Source organism: Gobio gobio (assembly GCF_949357685.1).
Source record: "Gobio gobio genome assembly, chromosome: 12".
NCBI lineage: Eukaryota > Metazoa > Chordata > Actinopteri > Cypriniformes > Gobionidae > Gobio > Gobio gobio.
This window is the reverse complement of record NC_137105.1, coordinates 21234950-21252086: the sequence shown is the minus strand read 5'-3', so window position 1 is coordinate 21252086 and position 17137 is coordinate 21234950. Positions and strand designations below refer to the sequence as shown.

The 17137-nt window shown below is 38.1% G+C and overlaps 1 protein-coding gene across 1 annotated transcript; it reads left to right on the top strand.

Moving 5' to 3' along the window:
- Window positions 1–761: 761 nt before the first annotated feature.
- ywhaqa (tyrosine 3-monooxygenase/tryptophan 5-monooxygenase activation protein, theta polypeptide a) lies at window positions 762–17050 on the top strand. Its single transcript, XM_079831993.1, has 6 exons — window positions 762–845; window positions 1516–1951; window positions 10288–10411; window positions 12752–12915; window positions 15704–15799; window positions 15944–17050. Exons 2-6 carry the CDS (start codon window positions 1658–1660, stop codon window positions 16001–16003), a joined length of 738 nt encoding a protein of 245 aa, XP_079688119.1. The 5' UTR covers window positions 762–845; window positions 1516–1657; the 3' UTR covers window positions 16004–17050.
- The last annotated feature ends 87 nt before the right edge of the window (window positions 17051–17137 follow it).

The window sequence follows — 17137 nt, the reverse complement described above, 5'->3', positions numbered from 1 at the left end:
ACATCATCACTGAGAACATTTATAATGCATGATGATCTAACATCGATTAAATTAATGGACAGTTGGACATTGTGTGAGGCATTTAGAAATTATGCACATCCTAAACTACCACCTATTTTATATAAAAGATTATTAGATGCATATGGGTCAGTGAACATTTAAATAAAATGTTACTTCAATCATTTAATATTTTTCCCAAAGCTTTGGGCCATAAACATTTACATTCAAATGTAAATGTGGTGTACATATCTTTTGCAAACACCTTATCAAAGCAATACATGCATAGATCTTACATTTGGCGTTGACATTTACCTAAACAGATTATTAGAATGCAGTTCAATTGCGGCCAATTTAGAAGTGTCACTAACGTTATACAGACTATTGCAGAGAGCGCTACATGCGAGTGGGAAGTTTAGACAAAAATACGACGTAAAAGTGATATAACCTATTTACAATGTTGTAAATATATCAAAGTTTATCAAACATTTGCACATCCTTCATTTCCGAATAACTGATCCTACTACCACGCCCGCCGAGTGCAGTGCACAAGAATTGGGGGGTCGTATCCGTCGTGATGATGACGTCCTCTCACTTGCTCTAATTGGCGTAAACTCCATGGTCTCAGTCTGAACCTCCTCTGTTCCCGCCTTTATTTCAATATGTTATCGACTATTGGTCAATATAGCTTGACCGACGTTAAAATGCATGATATATCTAAGACCTGATTGGACTTGTCTTATAAAAGCCACGCCCCCTTTTTCATGTTCGGTTGAGGTGAAGGCGAATCTTTTCTCCCAAAGCGGATATAGCTTTCGCGGAGTAGCTGATTGGTACCGTTCTTCAAGGTGGGAAAATTCTCTTACCCTCTTTTTGCCTTGTCGTAGATTATTCTTTACTCCAGTTATGTAATGAATTTGATAATGTTTGATCTTAGTGTTCGCTGCCAGGCGTTATTTTGTAAAATCTAAAAGCCCTGTCAGACAAGAGTGCAGTCGTTAGCTGTCACAAGCTAACCAAACCAATTACACGCGCTCTCAGGTGAACTAGGCTTTATTTAAAGCCAATGCAAATATTTGATATTTATTGATATGATTTATCTTAAACGATGCTTAAACCGTCTACACGAACAACGGGCAGGTTTGCTGGAAGTGACACGGAGTCGTGGCGGTCGTCGTGGTTCATTAATAGTAGGTTAACGTTAGCCATCGGCTGGTAATGGACAGTATTAGAATAGACAAGCGTGAGTAACGTAACTCGAGCAGGATACATTTATTTAATATTAAACATCTCTATGCTATTTGCTAAAGAGGTTAATAGGACATTTGCGACCATGACTGATGTACGTTATGCCTCTAAACCTCTTCATGTGTTTAAATAAAATATTTGTGTAGCATAACACTTTTTCTTTGGCAGCGGGGAAATATTATAAAATACGATATTCATAAATCTGAATAAATTGCTGTGTCCCTTCTGAACATGGTGTGATTTATTAAAACTGTCATAATTTTCCCTCAGGTGCTCCTGGATCACTTCACCCTTACTGCTTCGGCCAGCCAGCTTCTCCTTTCCCCCTGTACACACTGGTTTTCTCTCCCTCCCCTCTTTGCCGGACTCGTCATTTCCCGGAGTTTAAACGGCCGCAGCGTGCGATTAAATCATGGATAAGACGGAGCTGATTCAGAAAGCCAAGCTGGCGGAGCAGGCGGAGCGCTATGATGACATGGCCGCGTGCATGAAGCAGGTGACGGAGCAGGGAGCCGAACTCACCAACGAGGAGAGGAACCTGCTCTCCGTCGCCTACAAGAACGTCGTCGGGGCCCGGAGGTCGGCATGGAGGGTTATCTCCAGTATTGAACAGAAAACCGAGGGCAACGACAAGAAGCTTCAGATGGTGAAGGAGTACAGGGAGAAGGTGGAGGGCGAATTACGTGATATTTGCAACGAGGTTTTGGTAAGGCTGTACTCTACTCCTCCATATTGACTGTTACAACTACTGACTCTCTATGCTAGATAAATATCGGCTCTAATATATACTCGCTATACTATACCTGAGCTATACTACTCAATACTGAACTGACTATACTGGCTCAATACGTCTATAATCTATACGGCCTCTATATTTGCTAATCTGGCTATATTAAAATGCTGTGTATACTCTATGATGACTACTAACTATACAACATTTCGACACTCTATATTACACACTTAAAGTCCATGAAGTCAATTCTTCTATTTGTATGTAATATTGCAGTATTTATTATAAATTATTTATCCGTGCACATTATAAAAAAAAAATGAAATCAAAATAACTTGCACTCTTCTAATGACACCTCTTATCTGATGATGTTTTTTGGTGCGAGGGCGGGACAACCTGTCCCACACATGAGATTGCAGCAATAGAAAATGACAACGATCCATCCAATCAATTCCCAAATGGACAAAATCAAGACCTGCCCTACATTTTTGTTATGTTTGAAAAGCTGTTTCACTCATAAATCACAATAAGGAAGGAAAGCCTGTTGTATCTGTTTAATGCCGATTTACAAGTTGGTTTATAGCAGGTTTCTGGAAGAAAATGGTTAATGCCCCACCCTCGCGCCAGATAACACGTTATCAGAGAAGAGATGCCATTGCAAGAGAGAGGGGAAGTTATTTTGATTTAAAGGTTACAAAATCACTTGAATGGCGTGGATACAACATGTATAATAATGACAATATTCCATTTAAAATAAGATCTGTACATTTTGATTTCATGGTGTTATTTTACATGCTATTATTATTCATTACTATTTTGAATGATCTTATATTTTTATATTTAACCCCCCCCTGCTGACCTTTATGTATCAGTACATATGAACCATCGTTATATATGGAGCCTTTAAGGTTTAGCGATGGCATAGTGACAGATCCCTGCTGGTGCTCTCAACCAGTCCTAATAGCAGTGTCATCACAGGCAGTACATGACAGACAAGCATTGAACCCAGTGGTTATGTACCCCCTAAACCTCATTGAATTAAGAAGAAACGTATTCATCTCAAAAGGAGTGCTGTGTTGAGCCGTGCCACTTTAAGAGGGGAAAACCGTCACATACAGTGTTTCAGTGTATAGCTTGGCATCTCATCATAGTGCTCTTGTTGTAAGAGGCTCTCATGGAACTATTAGAGAATTGATTCCTCCGAGCAGTGGTGCAGAGAGCAAGAACCAAGCCTTCATCTTCTCCCAATCGATATGCATTGCAGGCAGAAGTACAGCATCTTTCTCTTCTCCCACAGGCTGTGACAGTGAGGTTCTGTGTCATCACTATTGGATTCCCACTGTCACTCCCCTGGTAGCCCAGTCATCTTATCAAACTTGCTTAGATTCTGCTGCAGCACAGACAAGACTATTCATGTCCTGTGATGACATTGACAGACAGCGAGATAGAGAGATAGCTCAACTTAAAATAATTATTTTATGTCATACACACGTGTGGAACACTTTTTTTTTTTCTGGTAACACTTTACAATAAGGTTAACATGAAATAATAATGAACTGCACTTATAAAGCATTTATTTATCTTTGTTAGTTAATTTCAACATTTACTAATACTTTATTGAAATCTTGTTAACATTAGTTAATGCACTGTGAACTAGCATGAACAAACCATGAACAGCTGTATTTTTATTAACTAACATTAACAAAGATTAACAAATGTACTGCTCATGGTGAGTTCATGTTCGTTAATACATGAACTAATGAATTGTAAAGTGTTACCATTTTGCTTTTGAAAAATTAATTGTTTTTATCCATGCACAAAGTTTTCATATCAATTTCTTCTTTTGTTCTCCACAGAATAAAGTCAGACTTATGCAGGTGTAGAATGACATAAGGGTGAGAAAATAATGAAAGATATTCTATTTAATGGTGACAACCCTTTTAAATGCTTTATCATTTTGAGATATAAAATTGTCTGGTCTGTGTTTCTCTACTTTCGAGACAAGGATTTTGAGGGAAAAACTAAAGATTCCTGCAATAATTAATGAGTTATTGTTCATTAAATCAGATGACCAGTTCACAAGAATGAAAAGTACTGTCTTTTATATTGCAAGAGCAGAGCAATACATAAAGATGAGACTAAAAGATCAGAAATTCTTGTTCATTAGAAATACCAAATGTTGCGCTATGCCAAATGTTTACTGACAGATGAAAGGAATTGGGATGGGGCATTACGGAAAATGTTCAACCCAGGCCGTCATAGTGGTGGATAATGATACTTTTGTTGTGACTTTGATTTAAACTCAAGTTGGGCTGTATATTATAAAGGTTCTTTTAAACCAGCTTGAAAGGAGCAAATAATTCAGCAGCAGTTCAGCTCGCTGATGGCCCTCCAGTTTACATTATCTGCATCTCTCTCACAGGTCTAATAATGGCGCTTTTAGAGTTGTCACATGCTGCAGATAGAAAATATTTGTGGTTAGAAACAAATGACCTCAGCTTCCATTGCTTTGCAGTTGTCTGCTTTGGTGTGCTCTGTTTTTTAATAGCGTGGTTTGTTTCAGGATTGTGTTTTGCTAATCCGACTGTGTGGAGGGGTATCCTTAACATGAGGGGCCCATTCTGTAATGGGAGTAATTGTGTGTATGCGCACTGTAGGCTACATGCCGCACAATCTGGCAGGAAATGGACGTGCACATCATGTCAGTCACTGTTTTCTCTGCATCTCTTTATGCTGAAGAGAACGGGAGGAAGGGCATTAAAAGAGCTGGTTTCCTGTCAGACAAAGAAAAGAGAGTGCATGAAGACAGGAAGGTCAGGGGCCGCTGACACACAGGGAGGATATTCATTGGAGTGTAGTGTAAAGGGCATGACTCTATGAAGTCTCTCATTGTCTAAAGGGTGAATATCGTGGGGTCAAGGTTGGGTTGGGTAGCATGGCCCAGTTTGCCCCTGCTGGTAAATTCTGTAACTACAGCATGTGACTGCAAATGGGTCTTTGTACATTGTTTGCATTCAAAAGTAGCTATGTATATAAATCAGGGTTGTTTTAAATTTTTTTTAATTGAAATGAAATAAAGCTAGGCTAAATAAATTATTACTAGATTTAAAAAGCAAAACAAAAAATTTGAAATGTTGTCTTGGCAACTAGCTGAAATGAGTACTACAGTTACTAAAACTGAAATGGAAATGTAAAAAATGAAAGTTACATAGAAATATTAAAAAACATTCTATAGTGGGGTATGGAATGACATCACGTGTGTGTGTGTGTGTTTTTGTCACGTTGTTTTGACCATTTGACGTACCACTAACGTGTCCTCTTAGCGATGGCAAACATACTGCTGTTCACCACTAATGTAGCATCTAGTCAACAAATGAATTGCTTTTATAAGGATATGAGACTGTACGGTAGTGTACTGTACCGTTTTATTGTCTATTTTAAATCTGCATCTGAAGCGCGCCTCACGTGCCAAAGCAAATACCACGAGGTGTCAGTTTTTATTTCGCCTCTAGAGACCACTGCTGTGTAATGACAGCAGACCCTCTTAGTCACTCAAGCAACGTACGCAACCCAGAAAATCAGTATGGATGTCAGCCAATCACAACAGTGGGTGTTTTTACTTAAGTCTCACAGCAGACACGCCTCTTGAAACAGGGCATTCAGCCAGAGGGCAAACATCAGTATAGAAAAAAATTCCTTTTATTTCTAAATTATGACATTTTATGATGTAAAAATCATATTAACAATATAAGTACACCTCAGAAAACATTATAAAATAATAGAAAAATGCCATGCCATGGGACCTTTAAAAAAAAAGAAAAAAGAATTGCAACAGGATTTGATAAAGAGAGCTGTGAATTTATGCAACCACGTACACTTCAGTCCAGCTGCAGAAAGAAAAGGAACTGATGCCTTGTCTCCTGCAAAGTGTTGCGACAGTCAGAGATTTTAAATACAGAGATTTTGATGCGTCTTTATGAGAAAATCAATCTGTGGAAGTCTGATGAAACTAGCATGACTCAAAACAAATAGGTAGTAATTTCCCCCAAAGGAAGTAGGTTAAGTGCCTTCTTCAAGGGCAAAATGGTGAAAGGTCATGGCTTATTTGTATTGCTTGAAGCAGCAGTGTTCAGTGTTTTAGCTGCTATGCATCACTATTCACATTAAAACACACTGAAATAGAAATTAGCCCCTCTGTTTTGATTTAAGTTGTTTGAAAGAGATTATATCAGTGTTATTTTAGCATTATTTGTATACTATTATAGTATTCATTAAAATTTTGAATGAGCTATTATTTATATATTTTCAGTTCTTTAATCTATTACAGTTTACGTTTTAGTAACTGAGAGTTGCATACTGAGTGGCAAAAAAATAGTGCCAGCATTGCTGTTCAGCTTGAATGCTACAAAAACACAAAATGGGAAGGAGTGGTTGCAATTTATATTTAAAAAAACAAAACAAATCACGATGAACCATGAGGGGGATGGTTAGATAACTGGGTTTGTCTAACATTTTCCTAACAACGCAAGTTTAGGGGTGGGTTGCACCAACAAGGATTAATCTTAAATCTAGATTAAAGGTCCTGTTCTTCGTGATCCCATTTTTCAAACTTTAGTTAGTGTGTAATGTTGCTGTTAGAGCATAAATAATACCTGTAAAATTATAAAGCTCAAACTTCAATGCCAAGCGAGATATTTTATTTAACAGAAGTTCCCTTTCAAAGCCTACAGCGAACGGCCGGTTTGGACTACATCCCTGTACTTCCTGCTTTAATGTCAATAGAACAGTTTGTCGACTAACCTCCAACCACAAGAAAACGCAAAAAAGGGGGCGTGGTCTTGTTCCTCCCGCGTGGAGAAGACGAAGTGTTGCGTTTGTATAGTGTGTTTGTCGCCATGTCGTCGAGACGCTGTTATTTTCATCCCGGAGTCAAATCACCTTTGTTTGGCTTTCCTAGGGACGCTGTACTTAGAGATCATTGAGCGCATGCATCTCCGTTATGGTAAGAGGCGTGACCTTTCCGGGCAACTTGCGCTAAGCTGCTGTCGAATCACAACACTGGAACCGCTGGCACAATCAGAACTCGTTACGTATTTCTTCATAGAACAAGGAAATCATCAAGCCGTTTTTAGGACAGTGAAAACAGCAGTATACAGATAAGTAAATTGTGTGAAAAATACTGTGTTTTTTTTACACGTGAAACATGAACACATGTTATATTGCACACTGTAAACACAATCAAAGCTTCAAAAAAACACGAAAAACTGAACCTTTAAATCAAGGTTTATCTAATAATTCTGTTGCACCAAACTTTAAACCTTGTTTAAAATAAGCAGGTTTACATTTAAACATTTTGATCCTGGATTTAATTTATATTTAAAATAGATTAACTTTAATCCTGTTGCTCCATAACTTTAAACTCAGATTTAAATCTCAATTATGGATTAATTTTAAAGTTACATATGAGGAGGTATAAATAAAGTAAAGTGCACCTGCAATTAAACTATGCGGATGATTGAACAGATATAGAAACAGTGGGTGTGTCGTCAGGTCTCAGAGAGGTGTTTATTACTAATAAAAATGAAAAATAAAGCGAATTGAGCCATTAGAGTGTGAAGGTCGTGGCGGCCCGTGAGTTTACGCCTGCTATCGATCCGTCACTCACCTCGGTGTCGGACAAACAAAAGAGAGGAGTAGGCTATATTTTCTTTAGTATTGATGGCAGCGGTGATGATGAGGTGAGCGCCAGTGATCTCTGCCGCGCCTCACGTTTCTCATGCCTGCTCCACGATCAAACGGGATGGACGGCGCTGTCAAGAGCGGAGATAGTCACTCCACAAATCATGACAGTTGTTTTGTCATAAATTATGCTGCCACAATACTCCATTATTAATTGATAGGCTCTTATAAATATATTTTACGCACACGCGGTTTTCATTGCTTGGTCAGTTAACAGTCTCTCTTCGTAGCGCTTTATAAAGACAGCTGACATTATACAAGTTTATTGGCAAGAGCTAGGCTACTTATGTCAGAGGGAGAGTTTCTGGTGGTCAATGAACAAGGAAATTGAATATTAATATTGTTGCTTTCAATGGCGAATCCATCATGGCAGCGAAAATTAATCGTAAATGGAGGTTTTAAATCGCAGGTTAAATTCTAATCCCCGATTTGTTAATCTGGGTTTAAAATTAAGTGGTGCAACAACTCGATTTAAAATAAAGCCTAGATCAACAAATCCTAGATTAGCTCTAAACTAAATTTAATTTAATCCTTGTTGGTGCAACCCACCCTAGATATTTAAATAGAAAAACAAGAGTTCTTAAATAGATTCAGTTTACAGCGCGGAACTCTATATATCGTCTCCCTGACGGTAACAGTTGACCGTAGAGGCTGACCAAACTGATCAATCGGCACGATAACCGTTTGATGGAACAATCGGTTTTGCATTTGAATGAGTATCAGATCTTGTAGCGGAGGGGGCGTGGTTTAACGAGGTCTACGAGGCACGAGCAGGCACGAGCTGCTGCCAGAGAGATGGATGGACCTGAGTTCACTTCTCATCAGTTCTGTCAGTACGTCTCAGTTCAGTGAACGGTTTTAGTTACTAGCATATACTTCAGGTTATTCGTTTATTTCTAGTCGGAGGGGCTGTCACTCATGTCAGAAAGTTAGTAACTCTAGTAAATTATGGATCAGCGCTGACTGGAGATGTGAACCGTTTAGAACAAATCAGTCCGATTTGGTGAACTGGTTCGGTTCACTAAAAAGAACCGGTTCAAAAGAATGATTCGTTCGCATTTGTGAGATTCGTGAGAGCGCTGGCAGCGCGAGTTTGTGTTTGTATCTGAGAGTTCTGAATAAACACGAGTCCCAGTCACACCGAGTCCGTCTTCATCATTATTCTACCAACTTTGTAACACATGCAATAGACAGCTGTCGAGATGAACGAGTTACGAGTAAGTGTTGATTATAGCATTATTTTTAGATATTTTCCTATCATATAAAAAGCGTCAGTGACGCGCATTGAGTACACAGCGCAAACAAAGACACAACAGCAGTAATCGGATGTAATCCAGTTTATTGTGGGGTTAGCTGGCTAGCCCGGATACGCTCACCCTTACCCCCCTTCTGCTTAATCTGCTATGGCGCCTCCGCAGTGGGCCAGATGCAGTACTGGGGGTCGGTGATGTTGAAGGCCGACCGGCCAGTGCAGCCCGGCGTGTGTAAGGTTTGAGTCTGCCGATGTTGAGCAGAAACTCATGACTGTATGCACATTGTAGAACAGATAGACGCGATGAGGACGTACAAAAACACTGACTCACAAGATAGAATTTTGATAGATAGAAAAGCTGAAAATTCAGCTTTGTCATCACAGGAATAAATTTGTATATTAAAATAAAAAAATCTAAGCTTTATCTAATTCAGTTAACAGTAGCTGTTTCTGAGTGTTCTTTTCAGGTCACATATTTAAATGCTTTATGGTTGGTAAACATCTGGAAAGTCCAGAAAGAATTGATTTCTTTTCTTCACTTTGAGAACGGTAATGTTTCTTTTTTGAATTTCCCCTGACAGTGGATTTGATGTTCTGACACATCCGGGTCTGTGTTGTCATGAGGGTTGTGTGTTGCAGTGCTCAGGCGTGCTGTTAAATCAGACATTAGGAAGCACATGTGATGTGGCTGCTGCTCTGGACCCACATGACCCTGTGATTGCACAGTCCGAGTACCATGACTGCCCTCTTTAGACTAAATGCACTGATGTCAGTCTTTTACTTTTTCATTTTTCCATTCGTTCTTTTTTTTTTCTTCTTCTTTTCCTTTCCTTTTCTTTTGATTTTTTTTTTTTCCATTTCTTTTATTCTTCCCCTTTCTTTCTTCTTTCACATTAGGGAAATGTACACCGTTGGCTCAGCAGATCTTAAATGACAGGCTGAGCAGTGAAAGGGCTGGGCTGTCACAGGAAGTCTGCACCATTCTATGCTTTTCAGTTGTGTTTATGGTTGTTTGCATGGTTTGTCTACCAGCCCCACTGAACCACCAACGCCCAGAATGTGGTAAACTGGGGAAGATGCTGAATGTCAGTGTACTTGCCTCAAACTGGAGTGGAAAAGAATTTGGGTTCTCAGTATAAAAGACAACAGACTTCGTGCATACTTGTGCAATGGATATTTCACGTTTACAATCCCATAAAACTGCAGCCATTTCCACTGTAATTTAGTTAATTGCATCAGTTGTAGTAGTTTTGTTTAAAGTAGATAAACAAGCTCTCTCTATCTGTCTTTCCTTACACATTCTTTCTCTCCCCACCCTCAGGGACTGCTGGGCAAATATTTGATCGAGAACTCAACAAATCCCGAGAGCAAAGTCTTCTATTTAAAGATGAAGGGTGACTACTTCAGATATCTTGCAGAGGTTGCTTCTGGAGATGACAGGAAGGGTAAGAGTCTTACTGCACTTCTGCTATAAGTGAAGAGTGTATATGCCTTTTATTTTCTCAGTGCATTTAGGACCTGGTATATATATAATTTTTTTGGTGTAAATGAATGATATAATGACTTGCTCAACGTTTTCACTAGTTTCATTACTGGATGAATTTTTTTTTTAATCAAATCTCTTTAATAAAAGGGGTACTTCAGCGCTGGGAAGATGAATGTGTATTTAAACTGGGTCATTTATGTAGTAGAAATTTGAAATTATTTTTTAATTTGGTGCCTTCTAGACTGAGAAGACAGAAAATGTATTTTTGTCTAATGTGGATGAAAGACAACAACTCCCAGAATGCACTTGCTTCTCTGATATTCATAGTAATAAAATAATTTCGTTCAGTTCGAGAACAGACACTACAATTAAAAACTGAACATGTCTTTTCAATAAAGTGTGAGTGAGCCGAATGAAAGTCACGGCACAAACGCAGCAGGAGTCAGATTTCATTCATTATGAGAGCGAAGAGCTGAGGTAAGCGCAGCAGTCATTCTCGCAGCGTGTCCAGTCTGGCGCGTTATCAGATCATGCCTATGGAAGCTTAACTTTCGATGGAATTCATTGAAAAGTTGAAACACTCACTTTGCTCTGTACCTCTCTGTTATTAATGCCCGAGCCGAGCAGCAGCGGCCGTGCGCATTTACATTCTGTGAGTGAGATCCCACGCTTATGGGCGGGTTGAAAATATGCGGAACTAGCTCCTACTACTGGCTGTAGTCTATAGCCTCTGGTCAAAAAATTCTCTGACGCAAAATTACAATATTTGGGTCATCTGAGGATTTTTTCCAGAAATAAAATGCATAATTCTCTAGTCTCAGGGGGACATGAGGGGGGAAAGTACGATAATTTGAATATACTACTGGGTTTCTACTGATACAAAGCTTAATGCTAAATCGCTGAAATAACCCTTTAATAAAGAATTTGATGACAAATAAATGCAAGTCACTTGTCGCCACCTACTGGTGTAATGATGTAATTGATAATGATGCTGTTTCATACCTATACATGACAGCTGCTCTCTCTGGGTCCGCAGCAGAACCGATGCAGATTTGAATGTTCACTGTGATCGTACTTTTCAAAGGTTTAATAGACAGCTCTAGGACCTGGGATGCCTTCTATTTAAACAAATTTTTCCAACTCAGATGTGAATTAAATAAATTCAATCTATTTGGGAGACCATGTCAGTGCTGCATCTTGTGCTTTGCTCTAGGCTAAATTGGGTCTGTGGGCTTCAAATTCAGGATGAATGAGTTTGGGTTCAGTGCCGAGTATTTAGCTGCCTTAGGCCATTTTCTGCACCCTCCTTGAGTCAGCTGCTTGTCCTTCTGGGAGACCGTCTTCTGGGGCTTTTTATTCCCCTTCTGGCAGGCTACAGAATGGGAGCAGTCATGTAGAACCAGTTTAGAATATGCCTCCGCTAATGTTTCCCAGCATCTAATACTGGAGAAGTACATTTCACCATCCTGACCTTTAATCAAAGGTCAATATTGCTCAATTTATGTTCTCTGATTTAAAATAAATGCCTGTTTTTGTATGTTTTGTCTTTTAGATGTCTTCAGATTTTACCAGGGCATTCTGTAATTGATAATGATAATGTATGTTCATACTTATGCTATCACTTAACATCATGTTTTCCCAGATCTCTCTGCTGATGTTTTTCAATGGAATTTTAAAAGTAAAATAAATAAAAGCCTATATTAAATCTGTTCATCATATCGAGCGATCGTGTCTCTTCAGAAAATTTGGCTCAACCGCTCCATTCATATGGATTAGTTATACAATCTCTTTATTAAGTTTTTGAAACATCAAAGTGGTTGTTGCATAGATTGTCAGTGAAGGGACAGAAATCTCTGATTACATAAATATCTTTGTACCGAATATGAATATTAAAGCAGTGATTCTCAAATAGGGGGCTGAGGCTCATTACGGGGTCTCTGCAAACTTCCAGGGGTGCCCAATAAGTCTTTAAATTGTTTTGCAAAATCTTACTAAAATGCAAAAAAATACTAAAAACAAGGATGTACCACATATTGAACTGACATCATATTTGAGTTTATTTTATTCTTGCATAGGTACATACCAGAGTGGATAGTAGGGCCTTTGATTATTCAAAGGGAAAAGGGAGTCATCGTTAAGAACTGCTAAACTAAAGTGAAAGGATGAAAAGGTTCACATTCCTAGAGCTTTGTTTTTGAGAAAGCTATCCTGTCCAGAATCACTGACTCATTGCTACTAGTTATATGTATCACTAATATTTTGTTATAACTTTCATTTTTTTTTTTTTTTGTTCCTGCAGAGACGATAACCAACTCTCAAGGCGCCTACCAGGATGCGTTTGACATCAGTAAGAAGGAGATGCAGCCCACACACCCCATCCGTCTTGGACTGGCTCTCAACTTCTCTGTCTTCTACTATGAGATCCTCAACTCTCCTGAGCAGGCCTGCGCTCTGGCCAAACAAGTAGGATTTTAGATTAAATTGATTTGTTAAATTGGTTTGAGAAATTGTTTACCTTAAAAACAAAAATTCTGTAATTTTCTCGCTCATGTTGTTCCAAACCCAAAAGACTTTGTTTAATCTTTGAAAAACAAATTAAGATATTTTTAATGAAACCTGAGCGGTTTCTGCCGCATCATTGAAAGACCAGATGAACAAAATTATGAAGATCCAAAAATGTTATAAAGCACCATAAAATTAATCCATATGAATTGAGTGGATTAATCTAAGTCTTGTGAAGAGATAAAATCACTTAAATACTTTAAAATAAAGATCACAATTTTGAACAAATTTTAAATAATTAATTAAAAAAATGAATCGTTTGTATGAACGATTCAATGACTCATAAAGACTTCACTAGTTTCATTACTGGATAAATCACCTGGCCATGGATTACTTATTTATTTATTTTTTCTATCTTGTTTTCTCATGATCACGACTTATGCTACTGTTACACATCTTTACATGGGATATACATCATATTTCTTATCAATAGACTATACATTGAGTGACACAATGTGGTGAACTAACAGTTACTTAGACTGATGGTTAAAATGGAGTCTTAAAGGGATAGTTCACCCAAAAATGAAAATTCTGTCATTTACTCACCCTCAAATAGTTCCAAACCTGTATGAGTTTCATTGTTCTGCTGAACTCAAAAGATGATATTTAGAAGAATGTTTGTAACAAAGCAGAGAGAGCAACCATTGACTTCCATAGTAGGGGAAAAAATACTATGGTAGTCAATGGTTGCTCTCTGTGCTTGGTTACAAATATTCTTCTAAAAATCATCTTTTGAGTTCAGCAGAACAATGAAACTCATACAGGTTTGGAACAACTTGAGGGTGAGTAAATGATGACAGAATTTTCATTTTTGGGTGAACTATCCCTTTAAAGATGCACAATAAGGTGCAAACAGAATACAGTGACATCAAAATTAGTTAAACAGTAAGTTTAGTATCACACCGAAAGCTATTGCGGTAGTGAAGCTGTGAGTCGTGCATCTATTGCAGTAGAACGTAACGATAATGCAGATACACTTTCAAGCAAACTAATCACATTTAACATTAGTTCAATTAATTACTTAATGCACACAATACTGCACCGATTATAGCGATCACGAAATGTCTTCAACGCGTTCAATCTGGGCCAATATGAACTGTCTAACACAGTAAGGTGGATGGGCTATACCGCACCGTTTCTAGGCTATACCTCACCGTTATCACGCCGTTTCTGGGTCCAAGCCTCAACTCGTTTCACTTGAGAATGCCATCGATGGCCGTTTATGAGTGCTATTTATTCATATTAAACATCAAACATTTTAACAAGTAAAAATGTTTAAATACTTAAAGTCTACACAACAGTCTCTGTGCTCACAGCGTCACAGACATTAGTATTTTAACGATTTATAAAAGATGAATCACTGTCTGGCCATCTGGAATTTTGGTATGGAGATCAAGGTTACGATTATATATATATTTTTTTTGTAGTATTATACCACATTGTGTGTGAATATAATTTAGCACCGTTTGTTGTTTTTCTTGTGGTATGAGAGGAAGCGCTGCCGCATGACGTCAGACTTAAAGCTGTCGTCCTTAACTTTTTTTGTGTTCAAGATTTACAAAAATTATATAATGAGAAATGTACAACATGAATCCATTTTCCAAACGGTGTTTGTCTTGCCCTGAATAATTATGGTACACTTATATTTTTGTCTTGCCCTGAATAATTATGGTACACTTATATTTTTGTCTTGCCCTGAATAATTACGGTACACTTATAATAAGTGTCTTTATTGGGACTATTTCAGGCCAGACTGGTAGGAAGCGCTGCGGAGGAGCACAATCCCTGCGTGACTCGCCATAGACATAAACAGAGAAGTAGCTCCGGCTGCAATGTTCTTCCGCAAGACACATGCAGTTCTGTTTATTAACCGCTAGAGCGCAAAAAGTTACGGACTGCAGCTTTAACAACCGGATTTGGTTCTATACTGCCACCTGTTGGCGCAGTTGTGAAACTTGGAGAAGATTAAGTCGCGAAAACAAGACAGGAAAAAAATATTATTGGCAGAGCCAATGCAGTCTTGTGAAAAGATATAATCACTTTATTTGATGAAGGGATTTAATGTAGTCTTATTTACATCTAAACAATGATTGACGCATACATCGGGCTCATCGCATTTGGTAAACACAGAAGCTAAAATGTGTGTGCATGATGTGTGAGAACTAATGGTGTGCTTTTTGTGTGATGTATGTGTGTTTATATGTAAATAATATCCTAAATTTAAATCTGTTCATCATATAAAGCGGTCATATCTCTTCAAGCGACAAGCATCTCAGGCAAAATATCATTCAAAATATTTTTGGGTTTCAAGATTCTTATGGGTTTGGAATGTCATGAGAGGTGAGTAAATGATGATAAATTATTTATTTCTGGATGAACACTCCCTTTAATGGTCATCCCCCACCCCCTCAACATATCAGCTTCTAGATTAGTTTTTTGGGTAGGACTACCTGTAATTGGCTGTTTAGCAGGGAATTTTCCCAAAACGATGCCAGAAAGGATTTTTGACATTCTTTTAGGTGGTGGTAGTTACTTCACCTTTAATTAAACCTTTAACTCAGTGAAGGGGAAATTCCGATAGAAAATGTACTTGCTTGTCCTTCTGGACTTCATCAGGCATGTGGTTCACATACCAGGGGTTTGACTGTTTGTTCACATACCTTAACTTATTGTGGCATTGTGCTTGCAGGCCTTTGATGAAGCCATTGCTGAGCTGGATACACTGAACGAAGACTCGTACAAAGACAGCACACTTATCATGCAGCTGCTTAGAGACAACCTCACAGTGAGTTACAATTAAAAACTACACAAATATTCTTCTCTGAGACTGTGGAATGCAGATTTGATTATATTACAATCATTTATATTTATTATTCAAACTATAGATGTTCAGTATTCAAGCACACATTTTGTTCTTTTTTGTTATCAGTTATGGACCTCTGACAACGCTGCAGATGAGGGTGAAGGAGGAGACGGAGGAGAGAACTAAACGCCCACATCTTCTCTCCACAGATTAAAGAAAAAGAATCCTGGAAAAAGACAAATTTTTACACTTCTTCATTCCTTATTGTTTCACTTATGATTATTCTAGCCATGTTAAAGCCCATGATCATTACCAATGAGCTGTGAGTGTGGGAATTCCAATCAGTCTGTTTTTTTCTCTCTCTCTCTCTCTCTCTCTCTCTCCATTTTCCACCACCTGGCTTGTGGTTGTAATGAAAGTAAATATTAAGTTAAAGTAACATCTCCATTCCTCAGTTGTGTGTTTTTGTCCTTTGGCCTTCTTTATGTGCAGTGTCTGCTGTAGAAAAGTATTAGCCTCACATAAAATCAATTGTCCTTTAATTGTGACAGCAACTGGTGTGTATATTCTGGTAAACTGAAATATTGGAAGTGTTGGTCACAAAATGCAGAGCGTTTTGCCTCAAGCATGGCTAGTTCCTGTCCTGCTATATCACTTTCCATTATACGTCTCTCTAGGGAAATCAACATACACTTGAATGAGATAAATGTGTTGTTGACTGTCATAGTGTTGGCTTAAAATGGGCCTGTGCTTTAGTATTGATAGCAAGAAGGCTGTTTTCTGATGTACCAAGTCAGCTAGCATTGTTCAGCCAAGTATGCACTTTTTTTTCATAGACCATTTGAATCATGTCTTCATCTTGAAGGTCACGAAACACTCCTGCCTAGTTATGGTTTTCACTTTAATGTGTTACCTTGCAATGGCTTGTGATGATTAAAAAAAACTTAAAAAAAAAATCATGCATGCCCATTTTTCAATATACACTGGAATGGGAACCAATACTGCATACATGTTCCACAGTTTGGTTAAGTACTTTTCATTGCAGGTTTATGCACATGTTGAGAGGATGTTTGATTTGTCAAGTGATGTCAATAGTTATTTGGACCACTGTTGTGTTTTTGCTAATCATTGACTGTAGTCCCCCAAAGCCTTGTGAAAATGTACAAGCCCTACATAACAGCTATGTAACCTGAATTAAAATGACCATTTTATAAACCATACAGGTTTGTCTTGAATATTTTGTTTTATATCAGTTTGTGCTGGTGACTAATGATATGATGTATTTTGACTGGGTTTCTTTAATAGTGACAAAATCAATAT

Bases quoted from the DNA above. Each gene is read 5' to 3' on its own strand.
- ywhaqa (XM_079831993.1), top strand. From the start codon at position 1,658: ATGGATAAGACGGAGCTGATTCAGAAAGCCAAGCTGGCGGAGCAGGCG. The intron at 12,916-15,703 runs GTAGGATTTTAG...TTGTGCTTGCAG, and splicing joins CCTGCGCTCTGGCCAAACAA to GCCTTTGATGAAGCCATTGC. The intron at 15,800-15,943 runs GTGAGTTACAAT...TTTTGTTATCAG, and splicing joins TGCTTAGAGACAACCTCACA to TTATGGACCTCTGACAACGC.